The sequence below is a fragment of the Lithobates pipiens genome, unplaced genomic scaffold, assembly GCF_037356315.1.
Source record: "Lithobates pipiens isolate NorthernLeopardFrog02 unplaced genomic scaffold, aLitPip1_a1.2 Scaffold_3, whole genome shotgun sequence".
Taxonomy (NCBI): Eukaryota; Metazoa; Chordata; class Amphibia; order Anura; family Ranidae; genus Lithobates; species Lithobates pipiens.
Window position 1 is genome coordinate 273,253,956 of NW_027507790.1, and position 26,856 is coordinate 273,280,811.

General features: G+C 43.2%; 1 protein-coding gene across 1 annotated transcript; it reads left to right on the forward strand.

Annotated features, from left to right (window-relative positions):
- Positions 1–2,542: 2,542 nt before the first annotated feature.
- LOC143940043 (vomeronasal type-2 receptor 116-like) lies at positions 2,543–22,691 on the forward strand. The gene is made up of 4 exons (XM_077461091.1): positions 2,543–3,320; positions 5,056–5,274; positions 9,694–9,817; positions 21,777–22,691. Exons 1-4 carry the CDS (start codon positions 2,577–2,579, stop codon positions 22,679–22,681), a joined length of 1,992 nt encoding a protein of 663 aa, XP_077317217.1. The 5' UTR covers positions 2,543–2,576; the 3' UTR covers positions 22,682–22,691.
- Positions 22,692–26,856: the final 4,165 nt, after the last annotated feature.

The following is a 26,856-nucleotide window of genomic DNA, read 5'->3' on the forward strand; positions in this document are numbered from 1 at the left end:
GACTATGTTGGGACAAGATTAGGAGGGTTTAGCATGGCATTATTAGTATTTTAGGGTTTGTCTTGTGTTGTGTCTTGCAGACAAGATGGATCCCTTCAAAAACTCCAAATTTATGGGGCTATTCCTTGATCTGCTGAGGGAGCTGCCCTGCCTGTGGCAGAAGAACAACCCATTTTATAATGACCAAAGAAAGAGGAAGGCAGCGCTGGAGAATCTTCTCGCTTTGGTGAAGATCATGGTCCCCCCGGCAGAAAAGACCTATGTGAAGGGCAAAGTTGGTGCCCTGAAGTGTATATATCTCAGGGAGCGAAAGAAGCACCAGAATTCCCTGAGATCAGGAGATCCAGATGACATTTATTACCCCAGGATGTTGTACTACGAGAGGCTGCATTTTATGGCAGACCAGGGGGAACCCACGCCGCTACTCTCCAGTCTTCCTTCAAGGCTTCCTTCACCCCCAGCTGAGGCTTCTGATGTCCAACCTGGGCCTTCCAGGCAGCAAAATGTGGAGGGGCCCAGCTTGAGACAGGTATAGCATTGTTGAAAATATTTCTTGTTGTACATTTAATGATGTTAACTAGATGTTATTATTGATCAGTAAGTTGTGATTTAACAAAGTGGTTTACATCTCAATAGGCGGTAGTGAGCAAAAATGTTTAGGCCAAGAATGAAAAATGCTGGGCTCAGAATGATAGTCTGTTCTACTTGGTAACATTCAAAATATGGTGTGATTGATGAGCAAAAAACTAAAACGATGTCCCATTTTCTTACACAGAAAGACCTCAGCCGGGGGGAGGCTGTGGCAAGTGGCAGCCAGGAGGTCGACCATCGCCCTCCTTCTCCTCCTCCTGCCTCAATTACAGGAGCCGAGCCACAGCCTTGAAGGATGCCTGGCGGGAAGTGCCTAAGGAAGACTAGAGAGTGATGGCCTGGGTTCAGTCTGGTCTGACAGAAGATGCAGCCTCTTGTAGAACCACATCCTGGGGACATAGATGGCATCTGCTCTTCCTGATCTCTAGGACTTCTAGACCAGACGTCTCTCCCTAAGATATGTACTCCTCAGGCCCTGGGGCCTGAGGAGTACAGGCCCCTGTACTCCTTTTTCTAATTAGTTCATGTCTGCCCTGGGGCCAAAAGCTTCGCCAAATTGACAAGTTTCTCCAGCGCTGCCTCAGTCTTTAGCTGTTTGACACCTAAATAAAAGTTTTTTTTTGTTTGAAGAAATACTTGCGTATGTGTTTTACTTCAAAAAGGACAGTTTATTTATGAGCAGGCAGGTACATTTCAAAAATACAAAGTGAAATGAATAACAAGGGGCACCAACAGCAAACAACCTCCTGTAGATTAAAAAAGAAAAAGAAAATACAAAAAAGATAATAATGGTGTTGTGGTAAGTTTAAACCCAAAACACACCCAAAAAAATGCAAAGATGAGCAAACTGTCAAAAAAGGACATGTTGATGAAAAAAACAAACCACAAAATTCCAAAAAAAATAAAAATTGTGTAGATGTGTGACGATTTAAAATATCGTATTGCTGAAATTAGTAAAAAGACTCAAGAAATACGTTCGGGAGAAGTGTGTGTGACTACGAGCATCAAAACAAGTTCATTCTTGCAGCATTGTAAAGAACAAGAGAATGCACTCCATGAAAGAATTTTTAACATTGCAGCGTGACGAATGTGCTATATCGATTACGAGCGGTAATTTTACGTGAGTGAGCGCTTCCGTGTCTGAATTTAAATGTGAGCATGCATGGCACCTTGTCCATCAGAGTAGGCTACACATGATCGGACTATGTCCGATTGGAGCATATTGTCGGAAAATTTTATAGACAAGTTGGAAAACTTGGTCCGTCGGATACTCTGACGGAAACAGTCCGATGGAGACCACACACAGTCGGATTATGCGACAACACGGTCCGATCGGACACCTTCAATCGGAATGTCCGACCATGTGTACAAGGGCTAAGAGGGAACCCCTAATGTGAATGAGGGCTTTGATGTGTAAGGGGGCGCCCATATTGTGAAGGGAGGATCTCAAGTGCAAGAGGAGACATTGATTTTTAAGGGGGCTCTAATGTGTGAAGGGGCCACCCTGATATGTATGGGGAGACTTTATTGTATAAGGGGACATTCCTGATGTGTGAGGACTGTGAAGGGGGGGCTTTTTTATTTGAGAGCCATCATGGGTCAAGCCTGACTCTGTGATCTTGCCCTGCTGAGTGTAGAAAGAGATGGAACAAACAAAAATGACTCACATCATAGAACAATTTGCATCAGTGAATGCAAATTATAGCAGTTATAACTTCAAGTAGCTCCATAATTTGCTAATTAAAAGATAACGCGTCTGACTTGAATTTGTTGAGTTAATTTCATGGTAAAACCATCTCTTGGTATCATTTGTTGCCATAGATGCTTATGTTCATAGATAGGTTACTATTTGTGCACTATTTACTGTATAGATCCTATTCTACACAATTTTCATTATTTCAATAATAACATCCAATTCATGTATTTCCCAATATATTATCCAGATCAGTTATCGGCCCACTGACCATCACCTGAGTCATGGAAAAATGTATCCAAATTTCTTTCGTATGACACCAGATGATCGGATCCGTTTTACAGCTATTATAACATTTTTACAGCATTTTGGGTGGAACTGGGTTGGAATAATACTATCAGATGATGGCAGCGGTGATGATGAGTCCAAAGAACTGAGTAAGATGATGAGCCAACATGGAATTTGCACAGATTATATTGTTCGATTCACTCATAATGAAGAAGATTTTATTAAGGCAATGAGGATTATTAATGAATCTTCAGCTGAAGTTATCATATTGTGTGGAACTTATTCAGTAAACTTTATTTATTTTATCTCTTGTATACCCACTGTTATAGAAACCATCACGTTTATTTTCCCACCGACATGGAATAAACTAAATAATGATTTTATTTCAAACTTTGAATTAATTAGCCACAGCTTTTTTTTTGTCTGGCCACAAAAAAAACAACTAGACATCAAAAATTATAATAATATTGTCAACTTCTCCATCAAGTTAAATGACCCATTACTGGAAGATATTGGGTTTTATTTCTTTTCCTGCCTAACCACGAACATAATCAAAAATTTCAATTTACAAGTTTTTTATGGCTTTTCTGCAAAACCTTGTAAAGATGTCAAAGATATTTCACACGTGTTATCTACTTATACAACTCTGCCCTCCTATGCATACAGGGCTGTATATGTTCTGGCCAATGCTCTACATGGAATGTACATGAAGAAAACGAAATCCCCACAAAATGGATTCCAACACAGAGTAAGTTGCTTCTTAAATTACTGTGATCCTATCCTGTATTATAGAATAATTATATGAATGGACAGCTTTCTCCATGCTCCCTTTCATTTCCTGGGAAATCAGGAAAACTACAATCACCACATTTTTTGATTTCTCTACATAGGGTTCAAGTATAAATAAACAATTTTTTTTTGAATGGGGGGGGGGGGGTAATTTATTTTTTTGTCTTCTATTGATGTTTTTTACTAATTGCTTTATATGTGTCTTGTTAGGAGACAGTCCAGATTTATATATGTATATTATATATGTGCATTTCCTGTATATTTATTATACACTATACTACCAAACGTATTGGGACGCCAGCCTTTACATGCACATGATGTTTAATGGCATCCCAGTCTTAGTCCGTAGGGTTCAATATTGAGTTGGCCCACCCTTTGCAGCTATAACAGCTTCAATTCTTCTGGGAAGGCAGTCCACAAGGTTTAGGAGTGTGTCTATAGGAGTGTTTGACCATCCTTCCAGAAGATCATTTGTGAGGTCAGGAATTGATGTGGACGAAAGGGGCTGGCTCTCAGTCTCTGCTCTAATTCAACGCAAAGGTGTTCTATCGGGTCGAAGTCAGTATTTGAGGTCAGGGCTGGACTGTGCAGGCCAGTCAAGTTCCCCAATCCCTAAACTTGCTCATCCATGTTTTTATGGATCTTTTTTTGCATACTGGTCCAAATTATTTGGTGGAGGGGGATTATGGTGTGGGGTTGTTTTTCAGGGGTTGGGCTTAGCCCCTTAGTTTCAGTGAAGGGAACTCTTAAGGCATCAGCCCCCCTACCCTATGTGAATGAGTATGGGGTACATGGTACCCCTACCCATTCACCTGGGGAAAAAAGTTTACACTTTTTTCACCAGGTGAATAGGCAGGGGTACATTGTACCCCATACTCAATCAGGTACAGTGGGGGGGCTGGAATCCAGGGGCCCCTTTTTTAAAGGGGACTCCCATATTCTGATAAGCCCCCCACCCACAGACCCCGAGAACCAATGGCCAGGGTTGTTGGGAAGAGGCTTGTGTCCTCATCAACATGGGGACAAGGTGCTTTGGGGTGGGTTGGCTGCAGGGCCCCCCTTTCCCAAAGCACCCCCCATGTTGAGGGCACGTGGCCTGGTACGGCTCAGGAGGGGGGGCGCTCACTTGTCCCCAACCCCTTTACTTGGCTGGCCGGGCTGCATGCTCAGATAAGGGTCTGCTATGGAATTTGGGGGGACCCCACACCATTTTTTCAGCGTAGGGGTTCCCCGTTAAATCCATACCAGGTGACGGGGCTACCGAGGTGTCAATCTCGCCGATGGAGGCGGCGACATTCAATTCCTTCCCTAGTTCCGTCTACCTGGAGCCACGTTCAAAATTAACAGACTTTACTCTGTGTGTGGGCAAGTCCGTTCATTTCAAAAGTCTAGCGGACCTTCACTGCAAAGTCCGGCGGGTTGTTCGCCGGACTAAGTCCGCCGGATAGTCTAATTGTGTGTACGCGGCATAAGATTAGAGGACCACCAAATGTGGAGGAGCGATCCCAACTCAGTAGCACAGCGCCAGCACTGGCATTTTATCATGCAAAGACATTGAAAGTAACAATTTTTTTTTTTGTTTTTCTGGTTTTGGGTATGTATAATATGTTTAAAAATAAAATTGTCTTGAATATCACTTTCATTTCAGAACTCTTATATCTGTATATGTGTATTTTTCTGTTTTCCATGAAAAGCTGCACAAATATGTGAGGAATGTTCATTACATGGACCAAAGCAAAGGCAAGGTCTACTTTAATGAGAGAGGGGAAGTTCCAACTGATCTTATTTTACAAAATTGGGTTTTTTTAAACAGTCGTTTGTATTATGCCACAATTTCCATTATTGAAGGCCCAGATTATGTGCCTAAAAAGTTTAAAAATATTAGAAATCCTTTCTTGTGGAAAAGAGGCAAAGTAAGAAATTACTTCATTGTAAGGTATTTTCTTCAATAACGTTACACAAGGAGACACACTGCACAATATATAATCTTTTTTTTTTGTTGGGGGGGGCAATTACAGAATTTCACAATGCTGACTCTTATTTTCGGGGGAAACCCCGGTAGGAGATAAAAAAAGATGCCAGCGTTCCATTCTAAAATTAACAGATGGAGAATTCTTAGATAATTATATTTTTCTGTAATCGGGATATTATAGTCATGAGAAAGGCTTTTAAACATTTTAAAGTTACATTTGTGTACATATCAGACAATGTGCAAACATCCCCAGTGTATCATTTATGTACATTAGGATTTGTATTATATTTTGTTAAGTACATCTATGGTACTTGCACTGTATACATTCCACTCTTCCATGTCTATTTCTGGCCAGGCATTCTCATAAACTGTGTAATGTTTTTCTGGTGAAATAAATAAAAAAGATCTAGGAGACAGAATCTGTAGGTACGGACCCTGTTATTCAAGAGGAATATGTCCATTGTAAAAGCTTCCCTTGCCCTGTAACAGAACGATACAAGATCCCGCAACCCACCCAATCACTAGTTGGGACAGTGTAGGGTGGTGAAAAATATCAAACATAGTGGTGAAAATCATTAGACATAGGAAGATATACACTCGGGGACAACACCCCTTTCTTTGCATAATGACACAGGTCAGGGTAAACTATACATCCAAGTAACATGAGACACAGGTAGATTCAAACTTTTCAACAAATAATTCAATCAGTAAGTGGGCATGTAGACAGCCTTATCAGCAGGAATAACGGATGGAAAAATTCCCCCCTCTCCGGTCTACAGGCTTAGAAAACACTTAATGCTAACAGTAAAGATGAGCCGGGCGTAGTATCAATGGTGGCCAATAATAGTTCCATAAGCCCAGCTGGTAGAAGTGTGACTGCACGGTACCAAGGTCAGAACAAAGTATATTACACATTATCATAAGTGTAAACACATAACATCTCACAATAGTTTGCTAACAAGATGGAGGGAACACAATACTGTCAGACAGAAACAATAGGTAACTCAAGTAGCAATGGGAGAGACTCAAACTTGTGTATTCTGTCCAATAGAAGAGTCATCAGAAGGCAAACAAGATTCCAGCAGTCTGATATTATTATAATAACACGTTATCTTCATAGATCTCTTGAGGATTATGGTTGATAAATATTTCTGCCGCCAAATTCCCTCTGATCATTAACCTGTACAAGAATTACCACTTCAGCCCCAGAAGATTTTACTCCTTAATGACCAGGCCATTTTTTACGATTCAGCACTGTGTCGCTTTAAATGACAATTGCGCGGCCATGCAACGATGTACCCAAATAAAATTGATGTAATTTTTTTTCCCACAAATAGAGCTTTCTTTTGGTGGTACTTTATTACCTCTGTGTTGTTTATGTTTTGCACTATAAACAAAAAAGAAACATATTTTTTGCCAAAATAAATATCCCCCCCCCCCCAAAAAAAAGTAAAAAAACAAATGTCTTCATCAGTTTAGGCCAATATGTATTCTACTACATATTTTTGGTAAAAAAAAATTGCAATAAGCGTATACTGATTGGTTTGTACAAAAAATTATAGCATCTACAAAATAGAGAATAGATTTATGGCATTTCTATTATTATTTTTACTAGTAATGGTGGTGATCAGTGATTTTTAGTAGGCCTGTGACATTGCAGCAGAAATATCTGACACTTTTGACACTTTTTTGGGACCAGTAACAGTTATCAAGCAATCAGTGCTATAAAAATGCATTGATTACTGTATACATTACATTGTCGGGGAAGGGGTTAACACCAGGGCGCGATCAAGGGGCTAAGTGTTCCCTAAGGAGGTGTTTCTAAATGTTCGGGAGTGTACTGACAGGGAGTAGAGAGATTGATGTTCCCGATCACTAGGAACAGCATTTCTCTCTCTGCTCCCCTGTCAGAATGGGAATCTGTTCATTTGCTTTGACAAATCCCCATTCTGGCTCTCTGTGGAGCAATTGCAAGTGGCCGGCGGACATCCGCCGGCAACATGCACATTGGCTCCCCGCCGTGCAACGGGGGTGCGACTGCTATAGCTCTTAAAGGAACCAATGTAAACCTACGGCGATTTGCGGAAAGGAGCCGGCACGCCGCAATATAATGTCTGTGGCTGGTTGGCAAGTGGTTAATGTAACCTCTTTCCTTCCACTCCAGAAGGTAGGATTTATTGTCCTTATTCAGAGAAGTAATTCAAACCATGCTCTCAGCATCCATTAAGTAGTTGTCCATCATTATAGCATGACCTGCATTCTCAATGGGCCATAGTCAGTGGGTAGGAGGATTGCCCCTAGTCCTCTCCAAAAGCCCATGTCCTGGTTGGGTCTGTCACAGTAAGGAATTGGGTATTAGGGATGGGGACTGCTGATTTTATAGCTGATACAAGTTCAAAGACATTTTCTTTAATTACTGATTTTGTTTCCAGCTTTTCCTGGATTTTCTGGGTGCTAGAGACTCCCCAATATTTTATTTGATCTAAAATGGGTGTTCAGTAAAGCTAAATTTTGTCCACATAAACTGTGTAATGTGCTTCCGAAGCAATAAAAAAAGATCTAGGAGATAGAATCGGCAGGTATGGAAGATATAAATAACTTTAGGGAATACTATCATTGTATAAACCCCTTTTCTGTTTGATGTAGATAAGTCAATGGTGACAAGTCGTTTAAGATCTTTTGGTATAGAGCCAAGAATTGGTTTATAATAAAGCTTAAACAATTGATCTGATTTAAATCAAATGAATATCCCCAAATATGTAATGACTACCATTTCCCAGACAGGTAGTAGGTTCAGAGAGACTGTTTATGTTGTGGGGAGAGGGCTGGTGATTTAGTTTCATTCAATTTTTAGTAGCAAACTTCACAAAAATCACAGAACATAAATTTGACAGTTGTGAGTGAAATCTCTAGATTAGCTAAGCATAAGGGTCACATCACCAGCAAATCAAGCCTATTTTATGTTCCCATTTTATGTCCATTATGCCCAGATGTGCTGTTATTACTTATGGTAAAGGTTCCATTGCAATAGTAAATGTGATAGATTGAGGGGATACTTCTATCTTGTAAACAGGACAATTTTTAACAGCAAGGCTAGGCCTAAACCTACTAGAGAAAAAAAGCACAGGCTGGGGCTTTACTACAAGACTTCAGATGGTGAAGAGGATATATCAGTGTTAAATTGACCAACAGTAGGACAATTTTACCAGGAATAACAGGCCTAATTGTTGTATGCCTAACTTTTATTTAACCTTTAAGGATAGGGGGTGTGGTGAATGTGAGGTGGTTTAGATGCACACCGTTCTTGCACTTTTCTTTTTTTTTTCCCTTTTAAACAATGCAGTGGTGTGCTGTAAATCTGCGTATAAAACAAATTGGGTCAGTGACAAATGAACCTTTTTTCAATTTGAGAACCCTAAACTTAAAGCCCTATAAACATAAAATAAAAATACAAATATAAGAAAAGAAATTATGAAAACCCCAAAATACCATCCTTGAAACTAAAACCCCTATTTTTATAGAGAATCCTCACACCAAATAAAAGACCAGCCGCCATCATTATACGTCGGTACTTTGATGCTAAATACCGTTGTTATGGTAGCAGCTATCTGCCATAACCCCCCGGTATTTTTAAAAAATGGGCATCGCCCCTCGTTAGAGCGAGAGCAATAATTCTAGCACTAGACCTCCTCTGGTAACCTGTAGACATTTTTAAATGACGCCATTAGAGATTTTTAAGTGCCAAAATTTGTCGCCATTTCACGAGTGGGCACAATTTTGAAGTGTGACATGTCCGGTATCAATTTACTCAGTCTAACATTATCTTTCACAATATAGAAAAAAACTGGGCTAACTGTACTGTTGTCTTATTTTTTAATCCATTTAATTTTTTTATAAAAATATGCAAATATGGTGTGACATAAAGTATTGCAACCGCCAATTTTATTCTCTAGGGTGTTAGAAATATATATATATATATATATATATATATATATATATATATATATATATATATATATATATATATATATATGTTTGGGGGTTCTAAGCAATTTTTTTCTAGCAAAAAAAATTATTTTTTTACTTGAAAACACCAAATCTCAAAAAGAGGCTTGGTTCTTAAGTGTTTAACATAAAAGAGAAGCAACATACAATAAAAATCAATAAATGCTCAAATGAATTAAATCCCCAAAATACAGCCATCTAAATGAATATAAAACCTGCAGAATTCAACCTGAACCCATGGTAGAGGCAACATGAACCTCCTACCTATTTGTAATGCGTAGTCTGCATAGCCTCAAGAGATATGAATAATAATAATAATAATAATAATAATAATAATAATATGATCTGATTTCAGATTCCGGTATCTCGATGCTCAGATCCCTGTTTACCTGGCAGCAGAAAAAAGTTTGGATCTTCAATTCATAAATGCTGCTATGAGTGTGATGTGTGTCCTGAAGGAGAGATATCCAACATTTCCGGTAGAGTTTGTATTTGTTAATAAATTATTGTTGGTGTGTTTCAGAAAAAAATATATGAAGTACCGTATTTATCGGTGTATAACACGCACAGGTGTTTAACACACACCCCAATTTTAGGAGGGAAGTTTAAGGAAAAAAACTTACATTTTAAATAAAGAACTTTGAAGCAAATTTAGGATCACAGATCATCGATGCAACCTGCTCAGTGCCCATCTGCAGCCATTAAATTGCCCATCAATGCACCCTGCTCAGTGCCCATCTGCAGCTATTAGATTGCCCAACGATGTACCCTGCTCAGTGCCCATCTGCAGCCATTAGATTGCCCATTAATGCACCCTACTCAGTGCCCATCTGCAGCCTCTAAATTGCCCATCAATGCACCCTGCTCAGCGCCAATCTGCAGCCATTAAATTGCCCATCAATGCACCCTGCTCAGTGCCCATCTGCAGCCTCAGCTTTCCCATCATTGCAGCTTCACCAGTGTTGGATTATCCCTGCTGTCTCCAAGGGAAGAGGAGGAGTGAGTGCCGCTGAATTACACAGAGCTGCGATTTCCTGTGTACCCGGCTCTCCGTCACTCACAGCCACACCTCCTGGCCCTGCTCATATGATAGACAGAACAGTGGCCCAATGCAAGGCCAGCAGGCTGTGAGTGATGGAGTGCCGGATACACCAGAGATTGCGGCTCTGTGTAATTCAGTGGCGCTTGCTCCTCTTCCCTCAGAGACAGCAGGAAGCGGTGTATAACACGCACCCACGATTTTCCCCTGATTTTAAAGGGAAAAAAGTGCGTGTTATACACCGATAAATACGGTACATCTCTGAAATGTGTGCACATTTTTTTTTTTTTTAGCCTTTTAACCATTACCTGCCCAAGCCATTTTTCAGCTTTCAGCGCTGTCGTACTTTGAATGACAATTGCGTGGTCGTGCTACACTGTATCTGAATTTGAACTGTAACTGAATTTTTTTTATCATTTTCTTCATACAAATAGAGCTTTCTTTTGGTGGTATTTAATCACTGCTGTTTTTTTTTTTTTTTTTTTTTACAAAAAAAAGACCAAACATTTTGAAAAAAATGTTTTTTACTTTTTTTCTGTCAGTAAATTTTGTAACTAAATAATTTTTTGCCTTCACTGATGTGTGCTCATGAGGCGGCACTGATAGGCTGAACTGGTGGGCATTGATGAGATGGCACTTATGGGCACTGATGAGGCGGCACTGATGGGCACTGTTAGTGGCACTGGTGGGCACTGATAGGTGGCACTGGTGGGCACTGATAGGTGGCATGGATAGACAGTACTGGTGGGCACTGATGGGCATTGATGGGTGGCACTGATGGGTGACACTGATGGGCATTGATCGACAGCAGTGATGGGCATTGATGGGTGGCACTTATAGGTGGCACTGTTTGCCAGCACTGACTGGCATCACTAATGGGCACTGATTGGTGGCTCTTGTGGGCACTGATTGCTGGCACTGGTGTCAAAGACAGGTATCCTGTCCCCCCTCTACCCCCCGAAAGGTGCAAATTGTGGCACCGGAGGGGGTGGAATCAGATGCGTGGAAGTTACACTTTTGGGTGGAACTCAGCTTTAACCACTTTGGACCCAGGCCAATTCTGACATTTCTCTCCTACATGTAAAATTCCTAATTTTTTTGCTAGAAAATTACATAGAACCCCCAAACATTATATGTTTTTTTAGCAAAGACCCTAGAGAATACAATGGCGGTCATTGCAACTTTTTATCTCGCACGCTATTTTTCGAACGCGTTTTTTTCAGAAAAAAAACTGTTTCATGCTTAAACAAAAAAAAAAACAGTAAAGTTAGCCCAGTAAATAGATACCCAACATGTCACGCTTCAAAATTGCACGCGCTCGTGGAATGGCGCCAAACTTTGGTATTTAAAAATCCCCATAGGCGACACTTTACATTTTTTTACTGGTTACATATTTTGGGTTACAGAGGAGGTCTAGGGCTGGAATTATTGCTCTCGCTCTAACGTTCGTGGCGATACCTCACATGTGTGGTTTGAACACCGTTTTCATATGTGGGCGGGACTTACGTATGCGTTCGCTTCTGTGTGCGAGCTCACGGGGACAGGGGCGCTTTAAATTGTTTTTTTTTTTTTATTGTTATTTTTATTTTATTTTTTTTAGTTTTACACAAAAAAAAAAATAAAAAAAAATTGATGACTTTTATTCCTATTACAAGGAATGTAAACATCCCTTGTAATAGGAATATGGCACGATCGGACCTATTTACAGTGAAATATGGGGTCAATAAGACCCATATCTCACCTCTAGGCTGGGAAAAAAAAACGATCATAGCTTCCTAGCCAGATCGGCGCCGTTAATTTGAATACCGAGGCCGGGCGTGACGTCATAACATCGCGCCCGGCCTCCGAACGATCATAGAGACTCCGGGGACAATCTAGTATACCGGAAATCTCTATGATCACTTGCTGGGGCCGGCGGATCCTGTGACCGACTCACCGATGGAAACGGTGAGACGGTAGGGACGTCCCCCGGGGAGGGACGTCCCCCCCTCCCGCCGCCCGTAAGAACGGTCAAGCGGCAGAACAGCCGCTATGATCATTCTTATGGTGTAGGGAATCGCCGGCTGAAAACGGCAATATCTGAATGATGTCTGTGGCCTCAGGCATCATTTAGATATAACCAGCGAAACCCCATGACGTCAATAGACGTAGTGCAGGTCTCAAGTGGTTAAAGATTGCTGTTCACAAGTGCAAACCATCCAACTTGAAGGAGCTGGAGCAGTTTTGCAAGGAAGAATGGGCAAAAATCCCAGTGGTAAGATGTGGCAAGACTCATAGAGATGTATCCAAAGCGACTTGGAGCTGTGATAGCCACAAAAGGTGGCTCTACAAAGTATTGACTTTAGGGGGCTGAATAGTTATGCACATTGACTTTTTCTATTATTTTGTCCTATTTGTTGTTTGCTTCACAATAAAAAATTAAAAAAAAAAAATCTTCCAAGTTGTGGGCATGTTCTGTAAATTAAATGATGCAAATCCTCTAACAATGTATGTTAATTAAAGGTTGTGAGACAACAAAACAAGAAAAATACCAAGGGGTTGAATACTTTTGCAAGGCGCTGTATATATTGTAAATTTACATCAACTCCTGCCCTCAAGGAAATTACAATAAAGTTCCTAACTAATATTCATATATATATAAGCAGCACGTCTTTGGAGTATGGGCGGAAACCCTTGCAGGCAGAGGGAGAACATGCAAACTTCATGCAAGTAGTGCCCTGGTTGGGATTTGAACCAATGATATTTGGGCTGCTAGAAAGAAGTGCCAGCCACTGTGCTGCCTACCTTCCATAGCCCTTCAATTCCTACAATGTACAACAACAGTAATCATTTTTCTTTCTTCTTTCTCTTAAAGTTCCACATTGATCATAAAAAGTAATCATTGAGCTCCAGGCAGTAACTTTGCATAAAAATGCCTGGTGATCCTGCCAGTCCCTCTGCTTTTCTGTTTCAAACTGACCATGCTAGGCATAGAAAAATTGTTGTGGAAAATTTTATGAAGATGTATTTTAATGTATTGTCATAAGAGTCTCCTAGTGTTAGGACCCCCATCGCAGGCCACTCTAAAGAGCTGACTGGGGCAGACTGACGCTGGTTGAGATCCGTTAGGTAGTGGAAAGCTTCTTGAGATTGCAGAGAGGTGTTTGCAGAGTGGGGGTATGTCCACCAGCAAAAGGGCCCCTGTGCATTGCACAGACGATCGTCTGAGGGGATACGTTTGCTCTGCAAGAATCAGTTATGGGCGGATGTACGCTCATTGTCTTTGCTCTGTCTGATCAGCACATTTCGTGATTCGTAGCATGCACCTGCTAATAGCCTTCCATCTACAAGGAAGGGTAGCATAATCCAGGTATGCATTGTTCTCTGGAACAATGCATAATAAGGATCCATATCAGAGGAATTATAGTCATCGTTCATTGGATATTGTATAAATACATTTAGTCTGTATCATATCTTTATTTGGTCATGTCCTTATATGGTCATTCACATCTTGTGTTGTTCATTTCCTGTGAGGTCACAATCTGTGTAGGAGGCTATTGGCTGTTGGAGTCAATCCCTCCCCTTTGCAATTTCTTTTGTTGTGTGTGTTTGTGTGTGTGTGTGTGTGTGAAAGTGTGTGTGGGTGAGAGTGTGTGTGTGATTTGTATTTACAAGCTTGAATATTTGTGTATAGAAACTGTTTGCTGTGCAACAAGTTTGTAATGCATGTGAGGAATGTATGAATTGTGTATGGTGTTTTAATATTGAAGTTGTGTAAGTAACTGAATGAGAAATAGAAATGGATGAATTGTGATTTTTAATTATGTATGGGACAAGTAGATTGCATGAGTCTTGCAGAGTGTTTATGTGGGTGAAAGAGTGTGTGTGTGTATGTATGTATGTGTGTGTGTGTGTGTGTGTGTGCGAGAGTGTGCGAGAGTGTGTGTGTGTTAGCCCTTGTACACGCGGTCCGACATTCCAATGGAAAATGTCCGATCGGACTGCGTTGTCCGACAGTGTGTGGGCTCCATCGGACTGTTTCCGTTGGAATATCCGATAGACCAAGTTTGAGAGTTTGGCTATAAAACTTTCCGACAACATGATCCGATCGGACTTTGTCCGATCATGTGTAGAGAATTCCGATCGGACAAATTGCCACGCATGGTCAGATCAAATTCCTAGACCAAAGCTATTGGCTACTGTCCCGTCGTAATGGAATAACGTCATCACGTTCTGAATGATCGGAGTTTCTGACAACTTTGTCCGACATCATAATAGGCGGGGACATCATCCGGTGATGTCCCTATATAAGTCGCCGCGCATCGCCTCAGAGCCATTGTGAGCGGAGGACGCGACAAGGCAACATCTGAAGAAGAAGAGAAGAACAGAAGGCGGCGACGATGACAGCGGCGTCAGAAGACCGGGCCACCGCCTGTAAAAGAGCTAGAAGAAGGCGATGTGGCCCGGCAGAAGAGCCGAAGAGGGGGACAAGATTAACATTTAACATTCATTCTCCACCTCAGCAAGTCTCTCTGACTCGCTGACTATGGAATGCAAATATAGCAGTATGCTCCCCACAAAAGTGGTGGTGAAGGCATGGTTGGTGGTTTGATAGCAGATCTCTGCAAGCGGATATGTACCTCCGTGCATTGTGCTAAACAGTACTTTGGACAGGGGGGATCACCCAAATAGTAATCTGTCTTTGCCCAAATCCGCGATTCAATCCTCTTAAAGCACCACACACAGAGTACCCTACTCTGTCCCTCTCACCTGCCCACTTTAGCAACACTCTCTGTCTTGGCAGGATCATAGGACATATATCAACTACCCAACAATTTATCTGAATTCAGAAAACAAAAACAATCTTATACTCTAAATTGGAATTCCAAGACAAGACAAAAATTCACATACACATAAAATTAAGCATTTCTCTCTATTAACCAGTTTCCTCTACCTAGGTGTCTGTCTTATGGAACTGCGAACAGGGCGACCCCAAGGATTGCCACTGATCACAGTCCACAAACAGTCCATGAAACAGAGACAGTCGTGGGAGAAGTGTTTAACCACTTGCCACCCGTCCTATAGGCAATTGACGGTGGCAAAGTGGTTGCATAATCCTGATCGGACGTCATATGAGGTGATCAGGATTATGACCCGGTGCGCACCCCCAGGGGCGCGCATCGCAGCGATCGTTGTTGCGGGGTGTCAGTCTGACACCCGGCAACTACGATCTCGGTAAAGAGTCTCCGACAGAGACTCTTTACCACGTGATCAGCCGTGTCCAATCACGGTTGATCACAGTGTAAATAGGAAGAGCCGGTGATCGGCTTTTCCTCACTCGCGTCTGTCAGACGTGAGTAGATGAGAGCCGATCGACTGCTCCTCTGACAGGGGGGTCTGTGTTGATCGATTATCAGCACAGCCCCCCCGAGGATGCCCACACTGGACCACCAGGGAGGCCACCAGACCACCAGGGATGCCCAGCAAAAGGTAATCCTCCCTAGACCACCAGGGATGCCAGTCAGTGCAACAATGGATACCAATCAGTGCCCATAATGGATGCCAATCAGTGCCCACAATGGGCATCACTGATTGGCATGCATTATTGTTTGGCTCTGATTGGCATACATTAGTTTAGTATAACAATACAATGACGCCTATGAGTGCCCACCTGTGCCGCCTATCAGTGCCCATCCGTGCCACCTATCAGTGCCCAAACATGCCCATCTGTGCCGCCTATCCATGCCCATCTGTGCCGCCTATTCATGCCCATCTGTGCTGCCCATCCATGCCAATCCGTGCCAGCTATCAGTGCCAATTCGTGCCACCTATCAGTGCCCATCCGTGCCGCCAATCAGTGCCGCCTATCAGTGCCCATCAGTGCTACCTATCACTGCCACATATCAGTGTGCATCAATGCCACCTCATCAGTGCCACTTCATTGGTGCCACATCATTGCTGCCACATCATTTGTGCCCATCAGTGCTGCCTTATCAGTGCCCATCAGTGTAGCCCCATCAGTGCTGCCTTATCAGTGCCCATCAGTGTAGCCCCATCAGTGCCCATCAGTGAAGGAGAAAACGTACTTATTTAGAAAATTTTGAAACTGAAACAAAAAAAAACATATTTTTTTCAAAAAAATTCGGTATTTTTTTATTTGTAGCGCAAAAAATAAAAAACGTAGAGGTGATCAAATACCACCAAAAGAAAGCTCTATTTGTGGGGAAAAAATGGTTTCATTTTGGTACCGTGTAGCATGACCACGCAATTGTCATTCAAAGTGCGACAGCGCTGAAAGCTCAAAATTGGTCTGGGCAGGAAGGTGTTTAAGTGCCTGGTATTGAAGTGTTTAAACATGTTCTCCCTCAGATGATCGCTGCTCTCTGAGAATCCTCACTGATCAACACAGAAACAGTCAGTCCATGAAGCTGCGACCCTAGCGCCTCACCGGAGATCCATGTCAGAATTCACACCCCCAAACCCACCAGCTCAGAGGTGGAGAATCGGGGAGCAATTAGGGAATCTGGGAGAATCCGAGGGGGAAGAAGGAAGATTCATATTCTCCCTCTACCTCATTCAGACCCCCCAAAACAGTAACCATGCCCCCCTGTCACTGCATCCAGCAGCAATTTAATCACTGCCCAATAAACCAACATCTGGTATCTCTATGAATCTTTGGTACTGTAATCCCGCAAAAGTCTCACGAGACCCCAGCACCAGGGCTTCTTACCAAAATACGTGTTAAACATGTGCAAACAAATTATGCACTTTTCAAGCAGAATCAAGCACTTATCATTCCAGGGTTTCATAACCAACATACTAGCAAAGGGGAGAAGTCATATTATTCATATACTATACCATTGTCTCTTCAAAGAATACCTTAGCAAACTTATATGAACATGCATATAACAGTAATCACCCTTTCCATGATACCTAAACATAACAAGGGAAATTTACTTCACTCTAATCTAATTTTCCCCTTTTGGGACATCATATAACAGTGAAAACAGGGGCTGCCTTACCCTATACAGCCCTGTATCCCACACAACACAACAAATATCTTATTACTTTAATGCAAATGCGATAGACAAGAAAAGCCAGATAGAAAAAAAGTTTTGTGGATCCCGGTAGTAATTGCCCCATTACCCTTCTCTTATTCTCTTTCCCAAAAAGAGCGTAATATTACGTTTTAAACTTCTCAACAATCCCACAGGACACAGGCTTCCCAAGAGCCTCTTCTTAACAGCCTGGTCCGTCTCACAATTCTCTTCTTAATTAAAATTTATCCGACCAGGGTTGTTTCAAAACTAAGGCAATAAACAATTATTAGATTGCTTCAAAATCAAAGTTTGATCACCCCGTCAAGTCCTAAATTCCTAAATTCCTAAATTCAAAACTCAGCGAGTGCCTCCATTCTGTTCTGATTAAAATGGTATTTCTATATACCTGACAAAGACCAGCTAGGTATAATTACGGCAATTACCATACTTACAAAAAACCCTACTTAGCACTGCAGACTAAGGAGACAACATCTTGCTGAACACAACAATAGATGAGTCAAGATTGATGTTCAGGGATTGTCTAGTTTATTCTGGGAGGGTATACAATTTATATGCACCATTATCAGCCAATAATTGCATAGAACATGGGTGTGGTTAATACAGAGGTGTACATTACATATCATTACATATCATTAATTATGTTATCTGCTTTCATGAATCACAGTCATGAGTTCTGTGGCCCAGACGTATTGTGACACAATTTCTTTATGTAGACAGTACAAAATAAAACTGCTTATGCAAGCTATATTTTCTTATATGTATGCTTTATAGGAAAACTGCTACAGTCTGTAAATACAGAGTTTAAACTTACTAGTCGGTTAAAGAGGGATTGCACTGTGGAAAAAAATATTAAAAGCCAACAGCTACAAATACTGCAGCTGCTGACTTTTAATAAATGGACACTCACCTGTCCCAGGGTCCACCGATGCCAGCAGCCGAGGCCGATCGATTGCTCGGCTCTCGGCTGCTGCCGTCACCATTCTAGGTGAGGGAATCAGGAAGTGAAGCGCTGTGGCTTCACTTCCCAGTTCCCTACTGCGCATGCGCGAGTCACGCAGCGCAATAGGAATTGTCTGCGCTGTCTCTGGGACCTGTGTGTGTCCCAGCAGACAGCGTGCAGGGACAGGATGAGGCATAGACTCCCGTGGGAGTCTATGCCCGGAAGTGGGTGTAAATACCTGTCTTTGACAGGTATCTGCACCCCCCACCCTGAAAGGTGCCAATTGTGACACCAGAGGGGGGGGAGGGTTCCGATCAGCGGAAGTTCCACTTTAGGATGGAACCCCCGCTTTAACCCAAGTTAATCTTATATGGACTTATAAAGATGGAGTCACTCTGATTCAGCCATATCACAACAGAAATGGATGAATTGTGATTTTTACCTATGTATGGGAAAAGTAGATTGTATGAGTCTTGCAGAGTGTTTAACTGATGATTGTGTGCCATGCGGCTTGGGGGAAGGGCAGCCAGGATGGCTGTTCCATTGCTTACAATACAAAATGTTTTATGTTGAAAGGGCTAAGCCCTGTGGGAAGGGAGCGCTAATGTTCTGAGCATACACGCAAGCATCACTGTTTGTATTTCTCAACGGCTTGTTATGGGAGCTGATGCCACAGTGAGTATGTGAACTTTGTTTGGGGACAAGAATATGATGCTTCAGCCGTGTTATGTGGCGTTGTTGTTTTATTGGATAGCATGTATTCCTAAGTTTGGATAGCATGTATTCCAAAGTTTGGATAGCATGTATTCCTAAGTTGTGCATTTACATGTAACTTTAATACTTAAATGTGAGTTAGCCTAAAGTGTTTGTCTATGCGTTAAAGGTTCATGAGCCACCACCTTGTTTATAGACATAATTTCTGTTTTCCTTTAAGTGAATGTAAGCTATTGTAGGTTAGCTGTGTTTGTATTGCCAGTCTCTTTTGGTCTGGTATGAACCCTGGGGAACCCCGAACCAAAATGTAAAAAAAAAAAAATTGTTTGGGGGTCCTCCCAAATTCCATACCAGGCCCTTCAGGTCTGGTATGGATATTATGGGGAACCCCACACCAAAATAAAAAAAATGGCATAGGGGTCCCCTCAAAATCCATACCAGACCCTTCAGGTCTGGTGTGGATTCTAAGGGAGACCCCGCGCCAAAATTAAAAAAAAAATGGCGTGGGGGGGGGGGGGCTCCCAAAAATCCATGCCAGACCCTTATCTGAGCATGCAACCTGGCAGGCCACAGGAAAAGAGGGGGGAACAAGGGAGCATTCTCCCTCCTGAACCATACCAGGCCACATGTCCTTAACATGGGGAGGGTGCTTTGGGGTAGCCCCCCCAAAGCACCTTGTCCCCATGTTGATGACAAGGGCCTCATCCCCACAACCCTTGCTCGGTGGTTGTGGGGGTATGCGGGTGGGGGGCTTATCAGACTCTAGAAGCCCCCTTTAAAAAGTGGACCCCCAGATCCCGACCTCCCCTGTGTGAAATGGTAAAGGAGTACAAATGTACCCCTACCATTTCACAAAAAAAGAGTGAAAATGGTAAAAATGACAAAGACATGGCTTAGAACAAGTCCTTTATTAACAAATGGACCGAAAAAGAAAAAAATTGTGACCGGCTCCCGCTGTAATGACCGTCCCTGCAGGTGACAGTTTTTTATAAATGATGACGAGGCCGCACAGTGACGTTCCCGGGTGACCCTTCCCCCCATGACGCACAGAGACTTCCCTATGGCTTCCCCGTAGCGTCAGAAGGGGCAGAGCCACCCAGTTACATAAACAGGTGTCCCTGCTCCCTCTGATGCTACAGGGAAGCCATAGTGCAGCCCCACCATCAGTTATAAAAGAACTGTCACCTGCGAGGAAGATCATTATGGTGGGAGCCTCCCAAGGAGGCAGGTCGGTCGTGTTTTTTTTTCTGGTCCATCGGCGGAGCAAGAGAAGAAGAAGAAGACTTTGTGGGACATTTGTATTTTTTATTTTTATTTTTTAATAAAGGACTTGTCCCAAGCCGTGTCATTTTTACCATTTTCACACTTTTTTGTGAAATGGTAGGGGTACATTTGTACCCAGTTACCATGTCACACAGGGGGGAGGTTGGGATCTGGGGCTCCCCTTGTTAAAGGGGGCTTCCCGATTCCGATAGGCCCCCCGCCTGCAGACCCCCACAACCACCGGGCAAGGGTTGTGGGTATGAGGTCCTTGTCCCCATCAACATGGAGACAAGGTCCTTTGGGGGGCCACCCCGAAGCACCCTCTCCATGTTGATGGCTTGTGGCCTGGTACAGTTCAGGAGGGTGGGCGCTCTCTCATTCCCCCTTCTTTTCCTGCCGCCTGCCAGGTTGCATGCTCGGATAAGGGTCTGGTATGGATTTTTGGATGCACCCTCATGCCATTTTTTTTATTTTGGCACTGGATTCACCTTAAAGCCCATACCAGACCTGAAGAGCCTGGTATTGATTTTGAGGGTAATCCCCACGCAATCTTTTTTTAAATTTTGGTGCGGGGTTCCCCTTAATATCCATACCAGACTCAAATGGACTGGTAATAGACTGAGGGGATCCCATGACGTTTTTTTTCAATGACTTCTTACACGTATGTGTATTGCCAGGAGAGACAATTTCATATAGCCACGAGTACTTTTAAATTACTTTTTTTTCCTTTAGTAATGTCATTTTGTGCAGGGACTGTTCTAAACATGGGAAACATGCACCTCTTTACAAGAATACTATAGTCACCCCCCAGGTATGAAATTTAAAGGAATATTTCACTTTTATTGTTTCACTTTAAGCATTATTAAAATCAGTGCTCCCGGAAAAAAAAACGGTTGTTTTTAAAAAAAATTTGCATTGATACATGTCCCTTGTGGCAGGACCCAGGTCCCCAAACTCTTTTTATGACAATACCATGCATTTAAGCCTTTAAAAATTAGCACTTTTGATTTCTCCCATAGACTTTTAAAGGGTGTTCCGCGGCTTTCAAATTTGCCGCGAACACCTCAAATGGTTTGCTATTTGGCGAACAGGCAAACACCCGATGTTCGAGTCGAGCTTACGTTCTACTCAAACATCGGGCTCATCCCTACTCCCCAATATAATTATTCTGCCTATAACACATTTCTTGTGCATTCTTTTCACTCTTTATCATGTCTTTGTGGCACCAACAACTTGTTTATTTTAAATTTAGCGCTTGCCTACAGGCAGGCTCTACATATAGAAGTTCAGCTGTGTGATAGAGATAATTTATTATATTTGTTTTCTCTCCCACAATCTACTGATGGAAATCCGATTGCTAGCTGTGAGAAAACTCAAGAAAATTTGTTTTCTCAGAAGCTCTGACCCCGATGCTCATTGTGTTTGTATTTTTCTCCCTGCAGACAGTGAAAACTGCATGAAATGTCCTGATGAAGAATGGCCAAATGAGAAGAATGATCGGTGTGTTCCCAAATTGGTGGAATTTCTCTCCTACACTGATGATCCCATTGTTGCAGTATTTTCAGCTGTCTCCATCCTCTGTTGTCTTCTGACTGGTTTAATATTGGGGATATTTATACATTACCGGGACACCCCCATTGTTAAAGCTAATAACCGGAACCTGAGCTATCTTCTCCTGGTCTCCATCATGCTGAGCTTCCTCTGTGTCTTCTTGTTCCTCGGCCATCCAGTAGATGTAACCTGCATGCTGCGTGTGACCTCTTTTGGTGTCATCTTCTCAGTTGCCGTCTCTTCTCTACTTGCCAAAAGTATCATGGTGTGTATTGCTTTTAAAGCCACCAAACCTGGGAGTCCTTGGAGAAAATTGATGGGAGCTAAACTGCCCAATGTTATCATTTGTGTCTTCTCACTGGTTCAAGTCATAATCTGTGTCACTTGGTTGTCTATTTCTGCGCCCTTCCAGGATCGGGACACTCATTCTTATCAGGGGAAGATCATCATTCAGTGTAATGAGGGTTCAGTTATCGGCTTCTACTCTGTCCTGGGATATATGGGGCTTCTGGCAGCTGTGAGTTTCATTGTCGCTTTTTTAGCCAGGACATTACCAGACATTTTTAATGAGGCCAAGTACATCACCTTCAGCATGCTGGTGTTCTGCAGTGTCTGGATTGCCATGATCCCGGCCTATCTGAGCACCAGAGGGAAATACATGGTGGCTGTGGAGGTTTTTGCTATAATGGCATCAAGTATTGGACTTCTTGGCTGTATATTTTTCCCGAAATGTTACATTATTCTGTTCAGACCTGACCTGAATAAAAAAGCAGTTTTGCTTGAAAATAAAGGATAATAATATATTATTTACGATGACCTCAGTAAATCAAAATATAATCTATATACTGTTTACATATGCAGTGCATTGTTAATGTTATAGTATTATCTACAGTATCTCATTGGAGATAGTATTTTAGTATTTTAGTATTTTAGTGTATTGAGAATAAACATTGTTAAAGTTTAATATTTAATACTTATCTGTCTGGACAGTGAGTCTGATTTTTGCTCTTTTTCAAAGATCTATGGACACTGCTGGTATCTGACTATTTGGATTTGTTGGAGAACTTTTCCCCTGCCGGGTGTAGTGGTTTCTATTAGTGATGGCCGAACGGTTCGCCCGGCGGTCGTTTCGCGGCGAATTTCCGACATTCGCGGTCCGCACGTTCGAACGCCTTTTTCCGTCGTTCGCCGCGGCGGACTTACGTGTTTAATGTATACAAGAACTTTAACCTTTGGTGACACGTTTATCATGTGATACAGGACAGCCAATTGAGACATGACAGCACATGGACACTTGTACATTCCCCCTAACCTATAAATACACCCGATCCGGTGGCCATTTTACATTCTTTCTTCTGTTAAGATAGGGACAGGTTCCTGTGTGGAGTAGGGAGAGATAAACCACTAGCTATTTGGTACACAAAAGTTCTTTTCAGGACTGGTATAGGTGTTAGGTGTTGATAGGTTTGCTGTGCTGCTGATTCTTGCAGCAGCCTGAGTGTCTTTTGTTAGTTTAGAGAAAGGGAAAGGACGGTGTATGCTACAGGGACAGCCAGATTAGTCTTTCATCATCATCATCATCATCATCATCATTAGCTGTTACTATCAAGGTCCACAAAAGAGCTGTTCCAGTAACCACTAATCGTTCTCTTTTTTTGCCAATTTGTATAGGGACAGGAAGGAAGCAGTGTTGTCAGGCAGTGAGGGTAATTTTAAAGACTTGCTGTTATTATTAGTTCCACAAAGGTTCTTTTCAGGACTGGTATCAGTGGTACAGTAATAGGCTTGTACATGTATAATATTCTTTCTTCCAAATATAGAAAGGATATTATACTTGACTGCTGCCCTTCTGCTGCAGTCTGCTAAACATTCACAACTCACTTGTTCCACAAAAGTTCTTATAAGGACTGGTAACTTGGTATAGGGTGCTACGGTACATAGGCTTGAGTGCGGTACAGTCTGCTGTTCTGTAAGGACCGCTATCGGTCCACAATAGATAGGGTTGACGTGCACCACTGCTGACCGCTGCCCTATACTGCAGCAGTCCTTCAGCGGTATAGGGACTGACGTACAGTCTGCTAAACACTAATACACAACCTGCTTGGTCCACAAAAGTTCTTATAAGGACTGGTAACTTGGTATAGGGTGCTACGGTACATAGGCTTGAGTGCGGTACAGTCTGCTGTTCTGTAAGGACCGCTATCGGTCCACAATAGATAGGGTTGACGTGCACCACTGCTGACCGCTGCCCTATACTGCAGCAGTCCTTCAGCGGTATAGGGACTGACGTACAGTCTGCTAAACACTAATACACAACCTGCTTGGTCCACAAAAGTTCTTATAAGGACTGGTAACTTGGTATAGGGTGCTACGGTACATAGGCTTGAGTGCGGTACAGTCTGCTGTTCTGTAAGGACCGCTATCGGTCCACAATAGATAGGGTTGACGTGCACCACTGCTGACCGCTCACCTATACTGCAGCAGTCCTTCAGCGGTATAGGGACTGACGTACAGTCTGCTAATCACTAACACACAACCTGCTTGTTCCACAAAAGTTCTTATAAGGACTGGTAACTTGGTATAGGGTGCTACGGTACATAGGCTTGAGTGCGGTACAGTCTGCTGTTCTGTAAGGACCGCTATCGGTCCACAATAGATAGGGTTGACGTGCACCACTGCTGACCGCTGCCCTATACTGCAGCAGTCCTTCAGCGGTATAGGGACTGACGTACAGTCTGCTAAACACTAATACACAACCTGCTTGGTCCACAAAAGTTCTTATAAGGACTGGTAACTTGGTATAGGGTGCTACGGTACATAGGCTTGAGTGCGGTACAGTCTGCTGTTCTGTAAGGACCGCTATCGGTCCACAATAGATAGGGTTGACGTGCACCACTGCTGACCGCTCACCTATACTGCAGCAGTCCTTCAGCGGTATAGGGACTGACGTACAGTCTGCTAATCACTAACACACAACCTGCTTGTTCCACAAAAGTTCTTATAAGGACTGGTAACTTGGTATAGGGTGCTACGGTACATAGGCTTGAGTGCGGTACAGTCTGCTGTTCTGTAAGGACCGCTATCGGTCCACAATAGATAGAGTTGACGTGCACCACTGCTGACCGCTCACCTATACTGCAGCAGTCCTTCAGCGGTATAGGGACTGACGTACAGTCTGCTAATCACTAACACACAACCTGCTTGTTCCACAAAAGTTCTTATAAGGACTGGTAACTTGGTATAGGGTGCTACGGTACATAGGCTTGAGTGCGGTACAGTCTGCTGTTCTGTAAGGACCGCTATCGGTCCACAATAGATAGGGTTGACGTGCACCACTGCTGACCGCTGCCCTATACTGCAGCAGTCCTTCAGCGGTATAGGGACTGACGTACAGTCTGCTAAACACTAATACACAACCTGCTTGGTCCACAAAAGTTCTTATAAGGACTGGTAACTTGGTATAGGGTGCTACGGTACATAGGCTTGAGTGCGGTACAGTCTGCTGTTCTGTAAGGACCGCTATAGGTCCACAATAGATAGGGTTGACGTGCACCACTGCTGACCGCTCACCTATACTGCAGCAGTCCTTCAGCGGTATAGGGACTAAGAGTTTTGTCACAGGGTCATTTAAAAAATGACATGCAGAGGAAGAGGCAGGCCCTTCCGCAGGGGTGGTAGGGGTAGGGCAGGAGCAACAGGCTTGAGCCAAAGTGGGAAGTTGCAGAAGGTGCGTTCAATTACTTTAAAGGATGCACCAGACTTGGTTGAGTGGCTCGCTCAGCCTTACTCTTCTGCACCCTCCTCATCCTCTCGATCTGCACCCTCTTCTTCACTCTCTGCTATGTGCACCCCCAAAGACACTACCACCAACAACACGACCACCACCACCACCACCACATACCTTCCGCTTGAGTCACTGGAATTATTTTCCGATCCATATCAAGAGGACATTTCTGATGCGCAGCCACTCTTGGTATTGGATCAGGAAGAGGAGGTAGCAACAAGCGCTACTCAGCAGTCTGACGCCAGTACCCAGATCAGCCCAAGGAGGAGGTTGGTCCCCGGTGTTGCTGCCTACTCCGAGATCTCTACTTATAGCGGTGGGGAAGGTGACGTTGATGATGACGTGTCTAGTGATGTCACGTGGGTGCCCACAAGAGAGGAAGAGGAGGGGAGTTCAGAGGGAGATATGGACCAGCAGATAGGGAGGAGAAGCAGCAATGACTTACATTGCACAGCAGGGACAAAGCAGACTGCAAATGTATCAGGAGCGAGTCATCGACCATGTACGGTCACATCTGGCGCTCCCAGGACACCGGCACATGGCTCCGCAGTGTGGGCTTTTTTTAACGTGTCCGCTGCTGACAATAGCGTTGCCATCTGCAATCTTTGCAGTCAACGCGTTAGTCGCGGTAAGCCCAATACTCACCTAGGGACGACCGCCTTAAGAAGGCACATGAGCAGCCATCACCGAGCCCAGTGGGAGCAACGGAACACACAAAGCCACACTGCAGGCTCTCACCGTCCAGCCTCGTCTTCTACTTCTCCTTCTCCTCTCTCCTCACAATTGTCCTCCACTCCACCTTCCATCACGCCAAGCTCACATTTTTCTGCAAAAAGGCAGGCTTCCGTGGGCCTAATGTTTGAGCGTAAAAAAATGATGATGCCGGATAACCCTCTTGCCCAACGGTTGGCGGCTGGCTTGTCAGAACTCATAGCCCGCCAACTACTGCCATATAAACTGGTGGACTCGGAGGCCTTTCGCAAATTTGTGGCCATTGGAACACCACAATGGAAGGTCCCAGGAAGGAAGTATTTCTCAGAGAAGGGCATCCCAGAGCTATATGGCCATGTTCAGCGGCAAGTGAATGTATCTCTGGCACACAGTGTCGGTGCCAAGATACATCTGACCACAGACACGTGGTCTAGCAAACACGGGCAGGGAAGGTATATCAGTTTTACTGCCCACTG

Excerpts from the sequence above, each read along its gene's own strand:
- LOC143940043 (XM_077461091.1), top strand. The coding sequence starts at position 2,577 with ATGTATCCAAATTTCTTTCGTATGACACCAGATGATCGGATCCGTTTT. Across the intron at positions 5,275-9,693 it reads TCTTGTGGAAAAGAGGCAAA|ATTCCGGTATCTCGATGCTC; the intron begins GTAAGAAATTAC and ends ATCTGATTTCAG. Across the intron at positions 9,818-21,776 it reads AGAGATATCCAACATTTCCG|ACAGTGAAAACTGCATGAAA; the intron begins GTAGAGTTTGTA and ends TTCTCCCTGCAG.